The 21,846-nt window shown below is 38.4% G+C and overlaps 1 protein-coding gene across 1 annotated transcript in view; it reads left to right on the forward strand.

Moving 5' to 3' along the window:
* LOC139740712 (uncharacterized) overlaps window positions 1-21,534 on the forward strand; it is a 141,798-nt gene extending 120,264 nt beyond the window's left edge. The window contains exons 18-32 of the mRNA XM_071651278.1: window positions 627-844; window positions 2,934-3,122; window positions 4,615-4,788; window positions 5,278-5,478; window positions 8,424-8,591; window positions 8,851-9,054; window positions 10,453-10,710; window positions 11,494-11,721; window positions 12,820-13,035; window positions 13,383-13,724; window positions 15,387-15,671; window positions 16,210-16,494; window positions 16,901-17,080; window positions 18,227-18,316; window positions 21,389-21,534. Coding sequence (XP_071507379.1) covers window positions 627-844; window positions 2,934-3,122; window positions 4,615-4,788; window positions 5,278-5,478; window positions 8,424-8,591; window positions 8,851-9,054; window positions 10,453-10,710; window positions 11,494-11,721; window positions 12,820-13,035; window positions 13,383-13,724; window positions 15,387-15,671; window positions 16,210-16,494; window positions 16,901-17,080; window positions 18,227-18,316; window positions 21,389-21,534 — 3,184 coding nt within the window. The remainder of the gene's footprint in view (window positions 1-626; window positions 845-2,933; window positions 3,123-4,614; window positions 4,789-5,277; window positions 5,479-8,423; window positions 8,592-8,850; window positions 9,055-10,452; window positions 10,711-11,493; window positions 11,722-12,819; window positions 13,036-13,382; window positions 13,725-15,386; window positions 15,672-16,209; window positions 16,495-16,900; window positions 17,081-18,226; window positions 18,317-21,388) is intronic.
* The last annotated feature ends 312 nt before the right edge of the window (window positions 21,535-21,846 follow it).

Here is a 21,846-nt window from a genome sequence, read left to right on the forward strand (position 1 = left end):
TAGAAATGTTAAAGAGTAGACAATTCTAAGAGGAATTCTTAGTGTTTTTGATGAAAATTGGTTTGGAAATGGCTGAGATGTTCAAACCAAAGTTAAAGAAAGTGATCCTAATAAAAGGTAGGTCCCACCTTTTGATAGGATTGCTTTGTTTTGGATATCTCAGTCATTTCAAACTCAATTTTCATCAAATACACTTTGAATTCCTCTTAGAGTTATATGCTCTTTCATATTTCATAAGATGTTCCTTATTATCTCACAAAAATGTTGGAAAACTGAAGCCCCATCTCAACAAAAACTGTACCATCTCTTTTACAGTATACCTGTACTTCAGACTCTGATCAATGTCACTGATACTGTTGTCCTACCAAGATACAATTACTGAGAGTTAATAGATATAAAATGATATAAACGTTGAGTTACTTGTACATTTTTGCAATTATTTTTTTTTCATAGGTATCAATGATACGGGCTGTAGTAACTAATTCAGTGACATGTGGCTTCTTACGCATATGTTTGTAGTACGTAGATGGAGAATAGACTCCCTGTATTGTGTATTCTCCATGATGTAATTGCACTCAGATGTATGACCTCACATGTGAAATGAATGGCTTTCCTTGAATCCCCAGTGACTGTGAAGAGACAATCTTTAAGTGCTGCCCAGATGGCATCACTCCTGCCAAAGGAGAGAATTTTGAGGGATGCAGAGATATTTCCAACCAGGAGCTGACTGCAGAGGAAACCCAGACTGTTGGCTGTGACTTGTCTGAATTTGGGTGCTGTCCAAACCAGGAAGAGGCAGCCACAGGACCCAATAATGAAGGCTGCCCCCAAGAGGACTCACACGGTACAGTGTAGAATCCAACATTAGATGACTAGTCCAGAGAAAGATTTGGTTATTTGCCAAAAGATATCTGCCCGGGGATCAAAACCAGACATTGTAAAAGAAAGATGCTGTCACTTCATATTCATAATGGGCACTTTGCTACTTATAATAGCAGCCATCATCATGTATTGTGTCACCATGATGTACAAAATTCTTTTTGAATGAAGGTATGTTGTTACCAGTATTACTGTGGGCTTGTTGATTACTTACTTAATCAAGTCTGGCTGAATTAGGCCTACTGAGTGCTTGTGAAAAGCTTAGCAAATCGAGATGTAAAGTGCCAGGACTTTGCATATGTACTGTGTGGGCATGATATCCTGATAAAGTCACAAAGTCAAGAGGTATGTAACAATATCATGTCTGAAGCTAAATATCTAACTTTATTTTGAAGCTAAAAACTGCCAGTCTTTTGAAGTGTGACTTTAAACGTTATAAGACTTTAACCCTAATCAGGCCGGGCTTTTTTGGCTAGATGCTAAAACCAGATGGGGCGGATCTTGGCCATCGATGGTGCGATCGAGACAAAATTTGTCATGCGTGACTCCAACGTCATAATCTACAAGATTGTGTCATACGATTTTTTGAAACAATCAATTTCTAATTTTAATTAATTATGCAAATTAAGCTCAAGATAATATTTTAGCCTAATTAAAAGCATTGAGAGTCTACTGTTTGGTCTGTAAATCTGTTTTAGCATATTCAACAATTTTACATCACAAAAACTTCCAAAACTCATTTCAATTCTTGTGTATTCTATTGTTTTCAGAATTTCTAATGTATTTCTTTGTTTTTCAACTTTTGTTTTTTCTTTGTTTTTTATTGGAAATTGTCACTGACCACTTTTCTACCATAATTAGCATAAAATTAATCAATGAAAATGATTAATTGTAAAAATAATCAGGTTTTTATGTCTTTCAAGACAGCTAGAGCACCGTTTTCCACAGGAAATGTACACAAAATCACAAAATTGTGTCCGTTTTGGGGCGACATGCCGTTACAAAAATGGGCGTGGCTTCAAAAAAGTATGCGCGGACGTTGCAAATTTGGTCTCAAAAGTTGCGCGAGACTTGAGCGAAGAAAGTCAAGAAGCCTCGCGAAAAGGCCTTTTCATGTTACAGAATTATAGCGCGAAATGTTGAGGGGGGGGGGGGCGGATTCTGCCCCCCAGCCCTGTTAGGGTTAAGATAATGGATCACATAAGAATATTATGTGATATGCAAGTAGGGCCTACCATTGGCTATTGCGGCATCTGTGGAGTGTATTACAGGTGTGTTTTGTCATTTTTAATTTCATCACACACAATTTATCATGTGAAAATGATAAAGACCTTGAGGCATCAAAGGATCATTTCCAGTAGGAATCATGAAAGTCAAATGTAACTTTGTTTTCAACCACAGAAGCCAAGTAATTGTTTGATTCTCCAGAGCTACCAAGTCTCATGCATTCTGCATGAGACTCACACATTTAGGGTCCATCTCATGATCTCCCGCATGACACCCACTTTTCCCACACATAGCTCAAAGGATTAAAGTGATAGTTGCAATTAAAGGTATATTTCCCTTTTGCCTTTCAAAATAAGTAAAAAATATTAACTTATGTATGCACCAGATCGTACCATTAGGAGGCAAAAATTGAAAAAGCACCCTCCCCCTACTCAGTCGATTCGCTCCCTTGTTCATGCGCGTGCGCCGAGACGCCGAGTCATGAAAATCTCACTCGAAAATATTATTGAACTTGGCATCTCTGGATTATCCTATATTTTGTTGATTTCAAATATACAATCATACGGATAATTGACACTGTATGTACACAAATAAATGACTATCTTCAAATTGTCAAACTTACTTGTAATCATCATGTGCATCATTATTATGATAAAACTTTATGTATTGACATTTTGTGTGATATTTATCATTTGTAGGCATTTGGAACATGCCATGTTCTGATTCCAATTGTCCATTTCTATCAATTTTTAAAAAAAAAAAGTTATTTATACTATTTGAATGTGTTTCCCTCCCTCCCCCCCCCCCCCCCCCCCCCCCCCATGCAGATATATGTTCCCTTCCTCGAAACCCAGGAATCTGCCGTGCTTGGGTTGTCAAGTATTTCTTTGATACCAACTATGGGCAGTGTATCCAGTTCTGGTATGGTGGTTGTGGAGGAAATGCAAATCTCTTTGACACTTTAGAGGACTGTAAGAATGAATGTGTTGGAGAACATACTCAACTCCCACAGGAAGGTGAGGTTGAAACAACAATCTGATTCTTTTTAATCATCTATAAAAAGTGTTACCTATGTGATTTCATATGTATCCTACCCAATTTCCCCAAAATATTTAATCAAGGTAATAAAGGAGAGATCAGAGCACTCATTATTAAATGCATTTTTTATGCCTCTGCCACGAAGTGTCGCCGGAGGCATTATGTTTTTGGGTTGTCCATCCGTCCGTCCGTCCTTCCGTCCGTAATCAATTTTGTGAACAGCGTATCGAAAAAACTGTTAGAGGTATCCTAATGAAACTTGGCATGTATATGTATGAGTGGGCGAAGTTGTGCCTATCAACTTTTGGGCGCACATGCTCAAGGTCAAAGGTCAAGGTCAAATGCTCAAAATTTCACTATTTCCCCTATATCTATGCAATGCCTGGAGGTATTTTCTTGAAACTTAGTGTATACATGAACTGCCAAATAAAGATACCCCAGAGAGAGCTTTGGGTCATGACGTCAAAGGACCAAAGGTCAAGTGGAAATGTTAAAATTTTACTTTTTTTCTCCATATCTCACAAATATTTAAAGGTATCTTCATGGAACTTAGTATATATGCATGTACTGACTGGCAGTGATCACGTAGGGAATTTAGGGGTCATGGGTCAAAGGTCAGGGGGTCAAAGGTCAAGGTCAATTCATCAAAATGTCATTATTTCTCTCTTATCCATGCAATGCCTGCAGGATTTTTTCTTGAAACTTCTTGTATGCATGTATTATCCAATACAGATTCTCTTGGAAGTTTCTTGCCAAAAGGTCAAAGGTCAAGTGAAAGTGCTAAATTTCACTTCTTCTTTAAACTTATAAAAGGGTCAAAAGTTGGGTACAAATCCTCAAATCCCCAAATACCTGCACTCTTAAACAGTATAGCTATTCATCCAAATAAACCTAGTTCAAGGAAAGTGAACACTCAATGCATTTGTGATAAACCTGTCATTTTAATGTTTTGCCAGTTATGTGAAACTGTCATCACACATTGTCAAGACATTGTGCTATAGACCTATTCGGAGAACCATGCATTATGGCGGAGGCATACCAGTCGCCATAGCGACATATGTAGTCAAGATTAAAGTAGTACTGTATACCATTTACGGTATACAGATACCTTTGCAGATACCTTGAGAAGTAGAGATTTTTTAATCTTATTTATTCACATATTTATTTATTTTTTTTTTGCTTGCTATCCCAGTTTTGTTCACATTTAGCTAATGAGGGAAACCCACAGAAAAATGAAACATTTTGATCACTTCAAAATTACGGTAAGATTTGAACAGGACAAGAACCATTAAAAGTAGACAGATTTGAATACATTGTAAAAGCTAATGCAAATGTAGCTTGTATAGCAGGAGATTTTTTCAAAGAAAAATACTTGTAACAAAGCTTTGTTCAAAGACTGATACTCTTGATAAACATTATGAATTAGATATGTAACTCATTGCCGCACTTTGTCTTATTTGAACAAAACAGAAATGTGTATTCTGCCAGCCAGCAGTGGACCTTGTAAAGGAAAGTTTGAGAGCTTCTTCTACAATCAGAAATCAGGCAGCTGTGAGACATTTGTATATGGTGGTTGCCGTGGCAACCAGAATCGCTTTAGGACACATACAGACTGTGAGATTGCCTGTGGAACCTTTACTGCTGGTGAGAATAGCTTGATATTATGATGTATGGCTATTTTCATGGTTGCTTTTCCAGTTCTTTCTGAATGGGAAAAACAAGGAAGCATGTTTGTAAACAACACAGTTATAAATTAGGTATGATAATACATGTAATGATAATATGAATCTTCCGAGATCAGATTTACCTATCCAACTAAGATAAGTGGTAGAGAATTGAAACTCTGGTAACGTTCATCTGGAGGAAAGGAACTGTGAAGTTCAAGTTTGTTGAAATGCACTCACCCACTCTTTATTCTGTGCACACAAAAAGTGATTTGCACATTCCATAGCAACCACTTTGAAGGAATAATCAAACTATCTCTAAACATAGTACACTCATCAGGTGTATACCTGTCTTGATTATATCAAAGTATCAGTACTATTAATGACTGGTTTGAAAAATTATTGTTGGGTATTCTAGTATACTTAATGTGCAAATGCTTAATGAGGTGTTAATTTCTACCTTTCATAGATCCCTGCGGTCTGCAGCCTGATTACGGTGGTTGCCGTGACTCCCAAGTCAGGTGGTTCTTTAACCCAAACTCTCGGATGTGTGAGGACTTTGAGTATTCTGGTTGTCTTGGTAACCAGAATCGCTTTCTTGACAAACGATCATGCGAGGAGCGATGTAATGTCAATGTGATTGGCTCTTTACCACTCATATCCAAGTATGGTGAGTGACTTAGGATGATTGTCACATTGGGTGATTACATTTTAAGAGGCAGTGATACACGTACTCCTACAGTTGATATCGGGTGATGTTAGCATATTGACCTGAAAATCATGACTTTGTTCAAGTAGTTTGTGTCAGGACTAGTTAAGAATGTTGTGCATGCCACAATTTATCTTGGCTATTTGTGTGCTTTTTCCCCATTGGCTATGCACATGGAGCCCTTATATCAAATTTGTCATTTCAAGTTTGGTGTTGGTACAAATGAGACCCACATTGCGATTGAGTTCTTGGATACACGTCATTCCACCCAAGTTATAGTTACATGCATAGCATGTGCAGGTATTAGCTCATGAAACATAAACAAGCATACTAAATGTGGCCATGTAAACCTATGCATGGTAGTAAAGTCAAGATACAACTGTAATTGTACTGAGGAAGGTTAAAAGCTTTGTTGCATTTTAATCCTTCTTCCTCCAAACAGAACAATTATGGTAGTTGTACTGGTATGTTGTGCTTTTCAAACGAACCAAATCTAAAAACTTTTATTCCCCTGATGCTGCAGACTTTGCTGCTATGTGAAATTAACACTAGGTGTTAGGATTGATAGTTATGATTGGTATCACCTCCATACACGTGGTCATATATGTTGGACCACCAATTAAGGCAGATGTTCAAAAGCTTAACCCATCATCAGCACCAGCACCAAACATGAAATCACCCAGTGCATTATTCAAGAAGTTTATGTCATTGTCGGGCTCTACTGTGAGTTTTGCAATACTGTAAAAGTGGTTTCTTTCGTGTACAGATACTTTCGCGGTTTTCATCAGTGTGGACTTTTTCGCGTGTGTTTAAATTCGCGGTCGGCAAAATCTGTGAATTCACAGTCGGCAAAAACTGTTTTATTTTGCACATGAAAACCCAAACTGTGATCCAATTATTCTTTTATTAATTGAATAGAAATTGAAAATAAATGTAGGCTTATACCTGAAATCCTGTCTCTCGAGTACTTTATAACATGCTTGTACCTTTTTTGCGCGGTATCAGTGTGTGTTGACCATCAATACACTCAATGCGCGAAATCTTCGTGTGTGCGTGTGCGCAATAGCATTGTAACAAGCGGCGAGTTCAAAACATTATCGCGTGATGTTAAATTCACGATTCAACCTCAAAGCGCGATAATGAAACCACCGCGAAAGAAACCACTTTTACAGTATCAGTTACTCATGTCAAATGACAAAACAGGTACATTATTGTATCAAGGTAATCCTTTCTTCTTAAAGTTTCATGTCTTTGTAACTTTTATACACAGTCGTCTTGATGTATGTTCCTGGAGTTTTTATTAGATGTATCCAACCACATCACAAGAAATATTTTCCCCATAATTTTGAAAGATGGCACATGAGCATGGGTGTCAATAGAAGTATGATTAGGCAGACCATCCTGCTAATAGGCACACCTTCTACATGACATTCTGATTGGATAAACATGTATGTGAGAAAATGCATGGATGGTTCATATGAAACACATATTCTTTTTCCCTCTGGAAAGATAGCGAGACATGCAGCATGTGAGAAAGAAACTTGTAGTTAGTTCACATTTGGACAGGATCAGTGCTGCGATAGAAACTTGTAGTATATTCACATTTTGAATATGGTGGGATGGAACTTGTGGTATGTTCTCATATTGAATATCGGATGGAATTTGTAGTTTGCTGGAAAAGGAATTTGTAGTGAACTCACATTTTGACAGTGCTGGAATGGAACTTGTTTACTTACATTTAAACCAATTATGCTGGAAATGAAACATAAATCATAATCACATTTTAACGACATAACTGGGCTGGAAACTCTCATATTCACAGTTTGACATAGTTTGGGGAAAAAATTGTAGTGTACTCGCATTATGACAATGCTGGCATGGAACTTGTATGTAGTATATACATATTTTAACAATGTCGAGATAAAAAACTTGTCTTATATAATTATCTTTACAATACTGGCATATGTAGAATATGATGCTGGGATAGAAACTTGTAGTATTCTATCAATGTATATGCATATTCATATTGATGGAATGCCAAATGAATGATGATGATATTGATAATGAAATAGTAATCCTTCAAAAATGCTACTACTATACCTTATAATGATCACAGGGATGGTAAAATAAACATTCATAAATTAGAAAAGCCCTCTGAGAGCACAGACCTCCGCCAAGCAGCTACTTTCCACCGATGATCTTGCTCTTCCCAAAGAGATTTTTCTCCTGTCCATCACTGGGGAAAAGGTCTTTGGCTCTTCCATAGAGATCAGTGACTTCCACCCATAGGTGTACATACATGTAGCCTTTGTTACGTCATAAACCCTCAGCTGCGCGGCTCGCCTCGCCCTAGCAGAAACTAGGGCACGCACTTTAGTGCGCGTATGAAAACCTCAAAAATGTGCAACTTGAACTCCCAAGTTCATTGACCCTACCTGCCAAAATACCGAAAATCCTTCATAAAATCCATAAAAATTTCCGGATCTCTACCAAAATTTAATCATCTGTTTCTTGTGTCATTTTCAACCTTCCCTGCAAGTTTCATCCAAATCTGTTTACAACTTTTTGAGTTATTTTGCACACGGACAAACAACAAACTAACTAACTAGTACTAGTAATTAACTACGTGTAACAAACAAACAAACCAACAGTAATGAAAACATAACCTCCTCCCTTGGCGGAGGTAATAATTAAAATGATAGTTGTACTGATATTACAATTACTAATTGTCATGAAAAGATATGTAACATGAAAAGGTAGAAAGTCACTTATCTCTGAAGCATATATTCTTTGATAGTATATGCAGCATATATGTCAGACACTTGATTGAAAGGAAAATAGAACAACATGTAAATGTTCTTCTAAACTTCTGACTAAACCTTTAAACATCTCTCTTCCCAATCTAGATCAGTGTACCATTTCTGCAGACTTGGGTCCTTGTCAAGACTCTTTCCCTATGTGGTACTATGATGTCAGGGAAGGCAAATGTAAGAATTTTGTCTATGGTGGCTGTGAAGGTAATCAGAACCGATTTGAGACTGAGTTGGACTGTCAGAATGCCTGCTATGTGGAAGGTAAGGGGAGGTAGTTTTCATGCGAAAAAAGAGGTATTATTCTGACTGATGTGTAAAGTGTGGGATATTTGTCAATGTATACTGTGAGTAAAGTATATATATATATATGTATATATATATAAATATATTTTAAAAAAAAAACTGTGATGAATTAGTAAGGAAGACTCACATGTGCAGTTTAATCAGTACTAAATAAAAACCATATGATGTCTTTTATAACTGTAATGCAGTGCTAACATGTAGATGTTGCAATTTACAGGCAAAACTCTTTGTGAGCGAATGAGGGCACTCTTTGAGGCATCTGGTGTGGAGGATCAACCTCAGTGCAAGCTTGATGGATCCTTTGAGCCTCTTCAATGTCCACCACGTACTGGGGATTGCTGGTGTGTGACTGACTTTGGAGAAGAGATAGAGGGCAGCAGAATAACCAGAAAGCTGCACACTCAGAGTCCCGACTGTTCAGGTCAGTTTGTGGTAGAACAGACTGTGAGAAATAGATAGATAGATAGATAGATAGATAGATAGATAGATAGATAGAGATAGAGAGATAGATAGAGATAGAGGGGGGGGGGGGGGGAGGGAGGAGAAAGTAGATCTCTCCCCCCCCTCTCTGTCTATCTTTATACGTATCAATGATATACACCATATGCTTTAGAAGCACAATATTTTGCAATTTATGCCCCAGTCACATATAAACACGGATGTTCAAGGATCTATACGGTGATCAAAGGAGATCCGTGGACATCCGGGGAGATCCGGGGAGATCCGGGATTTTGGTATGACTGTACACATGGTATCAACACGGCAGCTACACGGACAAGGCCGGAAGAGCACGGCGTCTACACGGACAAACACGGCATCTACACAGATCAACACGGCAGCTACACGGATCAACATGGCAGCTACACGGCAGCCACACGGACCACCCCGGATTGCTCTGCCAACACGGCAATCCCCGGATGACGCCGGATGTTTTTGACCTCCAAAAGTTGCCTTGTTGGCCTCCCGGCGTCAACATCGATCTCTCCCCGGATCAGATCCGGGGTTGTCCGGGGTGGTCCGGGATGTCTATGTGACTGGGGCATTAGGACTTGTAAGACAGTTTAATGAGTGGTCGAATTAGCACACAAGAATCACAGCAATGCAGTGAGAACTTGGTTCTATCCCCTTTTAAGAATTGAAGTTAGTGATTTCCTACCATGGAGACACAGTGCATTGTGTTGTGAAAGCCATTACTCGGGTGTTACCAGTACTTGTGGATTGCATCACATATACTTATATCCCTTCTTTCAGGTCTAAAATGCTGGTTTGTTGATATGGCACTGTCCAAACACAATAGGGCATAATCATGCATAATGTTTTAAGTAAATTATAATGCACTCGTGAAAAGCTTGCTTGATGTTTACAAGCTGGTGTGAAATCATTGAAGAATGTGATCAATAACGGCATTATTCAATATGCAAAATTTTGCCATTTTACGAAACACTTCAACTCATTTATGTATAAGTACTCGTAAATACTTAAACATGTAAGTACGTATTATAGGGTCCTACATATGATAACACATATACATCTATGTGATATATTTACAAATGTCAGAAAACCCATCTGTAGTGGCCACATGTCTATAAAGGCCAATGTTTTTGTCTCCCTTGGGTGGTTACTGTAGACTGGTTTGAATATCATTCTAGGATGAACAGCAGATCCTTGCGTCCCCTTTTAACATAATACATGATATCATGTACCATTATTTTCATTTCAAAAAATATATTTGATAAAGAAAATAGATATGATTTAAAAGACCATTTAAATTTTTTCCTTGTGTACTAAATTCTGAATTTTACCAACCTGTCATTTGCAGTGTATGAGAACAGTGCTGGTAATGTGAGGAAGTTGGAGCCTACCACCACCACCCAACACCCTAGTGAAATGACTCTCTGCCAGCAACATAGGCGCTCTGCACAAGGCAGCTATGTTCCTCAGTGCACTGAGAGTGGAGAGTATGAGATCATGCAGTGTTACGGCAGCAATAATGACTACTGCTGGTGTGTCAATGAAAACGGGGAGGAGATTGACTTCACCAGGACACTTCCAGGAGAAGATCGACCAAACTGTGATGGTAATGTCAGACATCTGCCTTACTTTCTGCTTTCCATAATATTTCTCATGTTATGATTGCCACAGAAATCTATTGATTAGAAAGATATCCCAATCATTATTCAGTATCTTGTATAGAATATGTTGCAAAATCTTGCAAACATACATGTGATCACAGCAGTTATCTTAAAGGCATAATTTACCATTTGCAGACGAAACAAAAACTCAGCATTAGTGCTTTAAAATAGTGTTCTAAAATGTGATTTAGGAATAGAAACAACCATTGTAAACATTGAATTGGTAAAATCGATGTTAAGTATTGTTAAATATACAAAATGTGAACAATAGTTATGATGAAAATGTTGCCAGACTAAACCGTCTACAGTTACGGTTTATTGAGAAAAATACAGATATCTCCTTATATTTTAGGCTTTATCCTGAAAACATTATATAATAGGATGTTTTGTGGTACAACAGACCTACACATATGCATTAAATCATTGTTCCCAAAGGTAAACAGGACCTTTAATGTGTGCTGCAAATTGAGTAAAAAAAGAATACAAAGAAACCCAGTTATACCAATCTTGCTCACAATGAGGTACCATTTCTAATGAGGTGAAATTCCCTTTTTTATATTATTTCCAATACCAGTATTTAGCTGGTTTCTTTTGTTGTTGTTGTTGTTGATATGATTACAGCAAAGTGTCGGCATTAGCAAGGTAAAATTGGTGGTGCTACCGACTGCATTATGATTGGCTTTATCTGTATTTTGAAGTTATGGATTTTTTTTTTTTTGGACATGCAGGTATTATGGACAGTGTGTGCTTTGTTGCCCACCGGGAAGTGATGGCAAGAATCAGGGACTGGGAATACATGCCTCAGTGTACTGCTCAAGGCTTGTTTGCCAAACTGCAATGTCACACAGAGAGAGGATGTCTGTGTGTGGAGCAAACCAGTGGACAGGTCTTGTTTGTTGTTGATGTTGACCCTCAAGAGGCTACGCCTAGGATGTGTGATGGTGTAGCAACCAGAGGTTAGCAATACTTAAATAAGAGTTAAATATCTACTAAATTTCGAAAAAAATACCTTAAAGTAAATCTCTAATTATGATGTCAACACCTGATCTGAACCTCATTCTTTTTGCAAGTTGCCCTGAAATGATTGGGCAATTTATGTGTTCATGAAAATGCAGCCTCAATACAATCTATGTTATTTTTTTAATTTAATACAAAGCTGAATCAAAAATGATGTCTGGCAGAAGATAATATTATGTACCTCTATCAGTCAAAAGCATAACTTTCACTTTAATCTGATTTCAAATGCTTATAAATGTAGCTATTATATTTGGAAGTTAATGATGCGCATTTGAGAACCTTTCTCATTTCATGGACATTCACTGTTAAGCACAATTGTCATTATATAACATTACAAATACATTATCTTCCTAGAATAAAGGCCTAACTATGACCAAGGCCATGACTGAAGAGTATATTGAAACAGTCTTTAAATGTATGACGTGCGTTCTATTCAAATCTGGTTTTCTTTCATGAGTCACTGTGGCAAATTACAGACAGGCTTATATGTTTAAGCTTTCTTTTCTGGCTTGTCAAGGCTCCATCACTGACATTAGCAAGTTAAGACACTGACTTGTTGAGCAGGGACATAAATTAAGTGATTAAAACATTGTCTCTAGAAAAAAAGATCAGAGAAAATAAACAATGACAAGCTTATTATACTCCCTTGTTATTTGGTCAATTAAGAACTCGTTATGACGTCATATTAGTGCAAAGATATGTATAATGTTGCTGCCAGGGTGAAAAGACCTTGTATCTCAAATTTTGGTGAAAATTACTTTTTTGGATTAATTGTCAGATAATCGGTCAAGTGATTTCCTGCCCAAATCCTAGCTGTCTCACCTGAAAATGAAGTCACCATGTCAAAGGAAAGGCTATCCCATTTGTTATAGTGCTTGGCTGTCATGTTTTTTCACTCTTCTGAACATACGAAATTTGGGGGTTAAAAGATTTTATCGTCCCAACAATAGTAACAAGTGTCATGTCCTACAAATGTAAGATTGTTGAATGATGAGTGGAAACAAAATTATTCAAGGACAATTATTTGTTACTTTCAGTCTTAACAACTTGCCAGATGCATAAGATGGAAGCTACAGAAGCAGCCAGAGAATCCCCACAAGCCAACCTGTATATCCCACAATGTGACAGTGATGGTTCCTACTCCGAGGTCCAATGCTACCAAGGTCAGGCTAGGTACTGTTGGTGTGTCAATGAGGCTGGGGAAGAGCTACCAGGTACCAGACAAAGGAACAGTGAGCCAACATGTTCTCCAGGTAATTTTCTTAGAAAATTATATGAGAGTCCATTAGAAGGGTGCATGGTTTCTTCTCGCACGTAGTTAGTTTTTATGGAGTAATTGCATAGCACACTGCACATCTCTCTTAAGTACGACGATACACCTCATCGGTGGACTGTACTGGAAAGGAAGAAGAATTAAAAAAGAAGTCAAATTAATGCTTCTTTTTTTGCAGAGACTTCTTTGCAGTATCAGCATTTGTTGATTAATTCTCTGCTACTATATGATCAGTAGCATGTTTACAGTGGTACAGTGTATTAGTGTTTGTGAGTAACATTGAATATTTTTTTGTCACTGTGTATCTCACCTTATGTTCATTTGCAGATACACCTAAAACTACATCTGTGAATAGAGAGACTGACCCTGTGTACACCACTACAGGGCTTCCAGAGGTTGTAACTACCAGACCGTCAACTCCTACTACATCACAGAGTGTGGATCATCATTCAACGACAGATGTATCGCTCACCACTCCAGTTCTCGGCCGTAGAGAGGCAACCACCACCATCACTGCCACTCAGGCTTCCATTCTAGACAATGATGTTATCGTCATTGATGAGGGGGAGGAGGAAGAAGAGGAAGAGGAAGAGGATGAGGATGAGGTGGTGGCGGTGGATGCTGGAGGCCAAGATGAAGAGGACTGTGTGGACAGTTCAAACTGTCAGGGTGGGTCATGACAGCTTGGCAATGTGTCACTAAGCAATTACACAGTGCTGTATTTGTGGGTAAACTTGGCCAGACCAGACGGATAAACTCAGCCCCTATACGACGCCAATACAAAGGGCAGAGTTTACCTGTTAAGCTGAGTTTACCTGCAAAAATGGTACATTCTTTTTATTTTGCAATCTGTTCTCAAACTACATTTCAAATGAAAGGTTACATTTTAATCACTTATCATTCAAAAAAGTGATTTGCACAACACTTCAAAATAAGAAAAAGGTTTCTTAACAATTCGTTTACTTCTCCTTTCTTCCTTTTCATTTTTAGCTCACCTGAGCCACATGCTCAAGTGAGCTATTGCAATCATTTACAGTCCAGCATCCGATGTGCGTTGTCCTTTGTGCATAAACTTTTTTACATTTTCATCTTTTTCTTGAAAACCTCTTGATGAATTTTCACCAAACTTGGCAGGTAGCATTCCCAGGGGGATGAGATCAAACTTGGTTCAAATAGGCACAGTGCTACCCTTGGGAACCTCAGGGGAGAGAAAACCATAAGTGACAGAGATAAGTTAGTGCTATAAGTGAGTACGGGTAAACAAGTTTCTTCATGGCAGATCTGGGAGTGTCCCCCTTAGGGCCATGGGGGGGGGGGGGAGGGATTAGGACCCACTTTTCATATTTTCATTTTCTTCTTGAAAACACATGGTAAGATATTCACCAAACTTGGCAAGTAGTATAGTTAACAAACATTCACCAAACACACAATGACACACAATTCTATTACACAAACAATACTTTGAGCAAATGAATTAGTGAATGTTCTTTCAAGGTTATGTATGATGTCTTGAGGGGTGGCCTCATGGTGCCAGGACCGAATTGGGAACCAGTACTTCCACTTTGACCTCTTGAAAATGCATGGTCAGACTTTCTACATGCTTGGCAGGTATCTTTGGCAGTATGATAGAATGGACTCCATGGCCCCATGGAGGCCCTCAAAGCTTCCCTACCCTGAAAGTTTGCCGTGTTCTTAGGTACCGGTAATAGTCTGCAAGAATGCGTGGAAGGTAAACTTGTGATACTTGAATGAGTGCAAGACCCCCGGATCTCTTGTTTTGTAAAGTACATATTTCTAATTTGAAACAGTTATTTTACCTTGGTTCTGGAAAGGCAATGTAGCATGCAAATACACCAGTGTTTTCAAATGTGAAAGGGACAAGAAGATTGTGATATTGTGGTTCCAAGGGGTATCTGTGCATGGCATGTTCAAATTTATTAAGTATTCAGGACACCTTCATTCATATTCCTGATTGTTAGATTTAAATACCACTTAAACTTTGGGAAAGAATTAATGAACATACTTACTAGAGTAAGTAAAACATATCCTTAACACTTGGGCCTTATTGCATAAATGAGTTATGATTGATATCAGCTTAGATTAAATGAAACCTTGCACAACATCTTTGGTCATCTACAATGTTTCATTTGATTGATCCAACAAGTTATGTTTTGTTTTAAAGCTAAATTGTCTGTAGAATGTGTTGGCAATCAAATGGAATTTATTTTGCTGTAGGGGACTTGTAATATTTGGAGGCGCAAATCATTGTTAAATTGTGTGCTACATGTGTATTAGGTCCTGGTGATTTTCTATCTCCTCCACCCAAATCAGGTCTGTCCTCAGCTAGCATCAGCCAAAATCCATCTAGAATCAAAGCCAAGACTGGTAGTGTGGTGGTGCTGACATGTGAAGCGTCTGGAGTACCAACCCCAACCATCACGTGGCAGCGGTATGGACAAGATATAGCTACCATGGGTGATTCTAGGCTTACTACCGGTCCTGGTGGCACACTCACCATCCTTCAAGCTGTGGTCAGTGATTCAGGACCCTATCACTGCATGGCAGACAATGGCGTAGGAGAACCCGACACTGCACTTTTTGAAATTGTGGTGACAGGTAAAATCATACACTGCAGCAAAGATAAATAATACCAATATGTGCAGAGGACATCTCAACTGAATGATATAATAAGAAAGACACTTACAGAGACAACAGCTTTTCTCCCTTCAACTTGTCAGATACACATGCTTACATATTCATGTGAACCAGGATTTGTTAAAGTGGCTGCTCAATTCAGGAAACAAGTAACACTTCCCAGAAAACAATGGAACCGACAGCTGTATCTCCCCTCTGGAACCTAGAAAATGAAGATTGTGCCTTGGGGTACAACTGCTGCAGCCAGGGAGCTCAAATTGGGGGTTATGTGATCGATAGCCCTTTGTCTTATCCATTGTACCACATCTCCTCCATTGGGTGTAATTCATTCAGTTTGTTGGTGAAGAGTTTACTCAGTGCTGGTACAAATACTACTCAAAACATGAAATACCGGTAATTGAAGTATTGCTGAAAATGCTAATATATTGCAAATCTTTTCTAGCCTTTTATATCACATTCTTCATTGCTAGAAATAGATTCTTCTTCTTCTTGTTTCCAGAGCGTTCGCGTCCATCCCGACGTCGACACCGTCAGTCTCGTCTGAAGGTTAGAGAAGGGAAGGGTGTGACAATGCACTGCCGTGCCAGGGCCAACCCTACTCCTACTATCACCTGGGATTTCCAGGGTCTTGAGCTGTCAGACATTGAGCCCAGGATCACTAAGCTGCCTGGTGGATCTCTCAGAATCAGTAAGGTGGGATTGTCTGATGTTGGCACCTACACCTGTACAGCCCGAAACATGTATGGCATTGTTCAGATGAGGACATTCACTCTTATTGTGGAAGGTGAGTTACGAGTGTCGCAATACGGTTATAAAAAATCATTATTCATTTTACTCAACGAAAAAATGTTAGATCATGAGCAACCAGGAAACTGCCATTTAGAACCAATATTTGTGGCTCTTAACCAATTGAGGATGGAATGATTTTGCTACAACATGCATTTCCCATAGACACTTGCCGGAATATACTTGGGACTCGTCCTCAACAGGTAAAGGTTAGGTTATATGGATTGTATGATGAACTGTAGAGGGAGTATTGAATTGAAAGAGACATTCTTTAAAGTGGATGTCCCACTAGATTAACCAATATTCACCTTTTAAAAACAAAATAAAAATGTCCATTACCAACAGCCATACGTGTTCTATCATTGATTAATTGTTATGTCATTGCCTGTTTTGAACACTTGCAGCTGATGTGCAAATAGTCAACCCACCTGACAACCAGAAAGTGAGTGAAGGTGATACCGTCAGAATGACATGTGGTACCACAGGCTCTCCTAAACCCACTGTAAGGTGGAGTCTTAATAGCAATCCTCTACCTGCAACCAAACGCTTCACTATTGCTGACAATGATGAGCTTATCATACAAGGTAAGTTTAAGTGTACAAATTCCACATTTAAGAATTTTTTCAATGGTGACCATTAACAATCTTTCTTCTTACGTTTATGTCCATCAATTGTCATTAATGAGAACCAGTGTTGTGTGCATGTGTGTCCTCGGCACACTATCAGAGGTCAAGGACTGCTGTTCATACATGCATGCATCACTGCTAGGAAGCTTGATACCCTTGGCGATAAGAAAATCAACATCCTTGTGCATTTCAAATCACCGCTTATGACTTATCTTTTTGTTAAAAGGGATGGTATAGTTTTGGTTGAGACAGGGCTTCACATTTCCCTCTTTTTGTGAGATAATGAGAAACCTCATTATTAACCTCACCTCTAAAAGGAATTCAAAGTTTATTTGATGAAAGTTGGGTTTGAATAAATGACTTAGCGAATATCCAGAAACAAAGAGGTCCTGACAAAAGGTCAGACCCACCTTTTATTAGGACCACTTTGTTTTACTTTCTTTTTGGATATCTCAGCAATTTCAAAACCGATTTTCATCAAATAAAAATTGATGAATACCTTGTAGAATTGTATGCTCTTTAATATTTCACGTTTCATATCATAAGTAGTTTGTAATTATCTAGCAAAAATTTACAAATCTGAATCCTCCATCCCATCCGAAACTAGACCATCCCTTTAACTGACAGTTGTCAAGCATATCAGGATATTTTGTCGCTCATTAGAATATATATGTATAGTATTTGCACTTTTTAAGCACTTTTTTTGGTGCCACACCCATTCCATTTAAATGAATTGTCACTGCATATAAATTTTCATCGTAATACTGTATACGCCGAATATTTCGTGAGGTTTTTATATTTGCGAATTTCGCGAGTCAGGTGCTATTTGCAAAATTAAAGACATGCAAAAATACTCTGATCACGCTATGAATGTGATGTACGCATACACATTTCTCTGTTTGGTACAGGACTCCATGATCGCAAATTTAACCACTCGCGAAATTGTCGGGAAGTTCCGATTCGCTAAAATTTAGACTCGCTAAGTATATGGTGTATACAGTAATTTGGTATTGCAGGAAACTAATGCTACTTTGAATTTGAAGGAATTCATTATTATGGTTGTGGATCACAACTTGATTTTTTTTTCTCACTATGTCAATGTAGATGTCAAGCAGAGTGATGCTGGCGAGTACTCCTGTACAGCAGCCAATGGAATTAGTTTCATGAGCTCGACAGCTGTTCTGTCTGTCATAGGTATGTTTTCATAGCCTTAGTCTTTTCAATTATCTGTGCAACAACCACTAATTTTCTCTTTTCATGCCTCCACCATGAAGTGTTGCTGGAGGCATCTTTTTTTCAGGTACTGTAGTCTGTCTGTCCGTCCTTCCTTCCGTTCATAACCAATTTTGTGGGCCGCGTAACTAAAAAAAATTAAGGTATCCTAATAAAACTTTGCATGTATACATATGAGTGGACGAAGTTGTGCCTATCAACTCTTGGGTGTATGTGCTCAAGGTCGAAGGTCAAGGTCAAATGCACAAAATTTCACTATTTCCCCCCACATCTATGCAATGCCGGAAGGTATTTTCTTGAAACTTAGTGTATCCATGTACATGTATTACCTGATAAAGATTCTTTGGAGAAAGTTGTTGGCCATGAGGTCAAAAGTCAAGTAAAGATGGTAAAATGAGCCTTCAGCTCAGGTGAGCTACCAGTATTGCAATCGCTCTCCGTCCAGTGTCCATCGTGCGTCGTGTGTAAACTTTTAATATTTTCATCTTCTTCCATCTGCTGCCAGGGGGCTCAACCCCCAATTAAGGAATCTTTAAAAATCTTCCCTAGAAGCAGAAGTGATAGAGCTAAGTTAATACAATGAGATAGTACTTTGATGACTGTTGTTTGCAGGTTGTTCATGGCAGAATCAGGTGTGTCCCCCCCCCCCTTGTCAAAATGGGGACTTGAATTGTACAGAGCACCGAGGTCATGTTCATGTTGTTCTTCAAAACCCCTTGATTGATTTTCACCAAACTTGGCAGGTAGCATGCCTAGGGGTTTAGGATCTCAATTTGTTCAACTGGGCACCATGCTCAGGGGGCCCAAACTCCTCAAATTAAGGAATATTTACAAATCTTCTCTAGAATCAGAAGGGATAAAGCAAAGAGGGTTCCAAATGCTGGCCTATATTGTACATTTTCATCTTCATGGGTCAAAGGTCAAGGTCAACTCCTCAAAACTTCAGTATTTCCCTCATTTCTATGCGATGCCTGAAGGTATTTTCTTGAAACTTAGTGTGCACATGTATTACCCAATACAGTGGAAACTCGATATAACGAGATGGACGGGACCGAGTCATTTTCCTCGTTATATCCGATATCTCGTTATATCAGTAGGCATAAAAGAAGGCATAAAATAATGACATTAATTTGCACATGTGGGACTACCCATCATATTTCAATCAATACTAAAACTTGATATTGTGTGTGAGGGAATTACTCACCTTTATGGGTAAGAAGATGTTTTTGCCAAGGAAATCCAATATCGAGAATGTGTTTCTTATTAATTGTAGATGTTTGAATTTATAAATTTATATAGCTTGCGATTGTATCAAGATCGTCTGTGGATTGGTATGTGCATGGTTATCGTATGGGTGTGTGTTGTGTGGAAAGCTTGAATATGGTCTGCACAATGCTGTGTGTGTATGTGACACATTCTGTTTGTACATTATGACTGCGTGTGTGTGAAGACGGGGAATTCCCTAAGTAGAAGGCCAATCACAGCATCAGATTGCCTCACACCTGCTAAACGTCATGATCGATGTCATGTATACATATGGCCGTCCCACCACATTTTCTGCATGTATCAGTGTGCGTGCACACACACACTTCACACGTACAACATGCAGTGCTAGCTGGAGTGCATTGAAGAAAATGATTATGTGTGTACAAGACAGTTTTTGGCGCATCAAGCTTTACAATCTCGGAAGATGATAGCACAGGCGAAGTAAAGCTTTACCGAAGGCATTTTGCTTTACCTCGCTATAGCAGGTTTGATTTACTATGTTTTTCTTTGTTTGGAAGTCACAAAATTTATCTCGTTACAGCAGTTATTTCGTTATAGCCGATCTCGCTATAAGAGTAGCATTTTACATAGACTTGTGTGGAAGGAAATTTGGGACCGAGAAAATTTCCTCGTTATAACCGATATCTCGTTATAGCAGTGTTCGTTGTACCGAGTTTCCCCTGTACAGATTTTCTGGGAATGTTTTTGGCCAAAAGGTCAAAGGGCAAAAGGTCAAAGGCTAAGTGAAAATGCTAAATTTCACTACTTCATTCATATCTCCGAAGTGGCTCAAGGTATCACCATGAAATGTAATTAGTACATACAATGTATTCATGCATGCTGATTGACAGTGATTCTCTTTGGAATTTTAGGGTCATGGGGTCAAAGGTCTAAGGGTCAAAGGCCAGTTTAAATGCTGAAATTTCACTATTTTATGTTGAAATTACACTTTTCCTTCGTACCTTGCAGTCTACTCAGTGCATAAACTTATGGAATGGTCAAAGGTCAAGTAAAAACCCTAAAATCACCAAATACCTGCTCTCTTAAACAATGTAGCCATTCATCCAATTGTAGTGCAAGGAAAATGAACACTCATTTTATGACAAACATGTCATTTCAGTTTTTTGGCATACAAGATGCCATAGTGACATTTCTACTTTTTGTTTTCATTTTGACTGTCACCATTGTTTTAAAGTCTTCATCTCTTTCATTTCTATCTACATTCACATATGAATTTAATGTGATTTTTGTTTTTCCACAAAGTACTTACGTGAAAAAACTTCTCACTTTTGTGGCACATTTGAACTTTGTCAATCTGTTGTACAGTTTCCAGTGATCAGTCTTTTAAAGGATCAAAGGTCGTTTTATGGTGGGTGTCTTGCTGTGTGCTGTACAGGTGGCATTTGTGACAGATATTGATTAAATGGTTGTATGATTGTTAAATGTTGACTACCATTGTTTTTGGTGATGCTGCCCTCAGTGTTGTGTATTTTACAAGGTCAAAGGTCGTATTTAGGTCACTAGCTTGCATGTATATACTCTACGATGACCAGATTTTTCGACTGTTGCTGTTTTTTTCTTCTTCTTTCTTTCTTATGTGATTATACGTCATGGTATACTGTAGACCCCTATATAGTTAAATGACCCAGGAGATACACTTTTGCTGTATGGCAATGATACTCTTTTTAAAATTTCCCTCTTAGCATCACAATGCTTACAGAGTGATTAATTTGTGGTCTCTTCACATTCACTCTCTGCTTTTGACAGGTGCTGAAATTGACCCAAGCTGCCAGGATCAGCCTCAGTATGCTACCTGTCAACTCATTGTCCTGGCAAACCTCTGCACTGTGGATCCTTATCCAGAGTTCTGCTGTAGGACATGTAGGGATAATGGCATGCTGCCCACACCTTAATTTGCACTACCGGCAGAGTTGGTAGCCATGCAAAGAGGAGTACTACTTTCCTGGTAGTCAGCTGGAAGAATGAATGTATGATGTATCTAAATTAATGTTTACACTCAACTGTCAAGCACTGATTGTATACAGTGTAGCATAGATCAAATCATATCAGATCAAATCTAACTATCCTAACTTATCTGTTTGTAGTATCCTAACTTATCTGTTTGTGGCAACCTAAATGTTATAATTATGTTTGACATACACAAGAATACACAATGTATCCATGACAATATTCTATACAATATGTATGGATTATGCTCTCTCTCA

The sequence above is a fragment of the Diadema antillarum genome, unplaced genomic scaffold (assembly GCF_040938485.1).
Source record: "Diadema antillarum isolate AM-2024a unplaced genomic scaffold, OU_Dant_1.0 seq00000876_RagTag, whole genome shotgun sequence".
NCBI lineage: Eukaryota > Metazoa > Echinodermata > Echinoidea > Diadematoida > Diadematidae > Diadema > Diadema antillarum.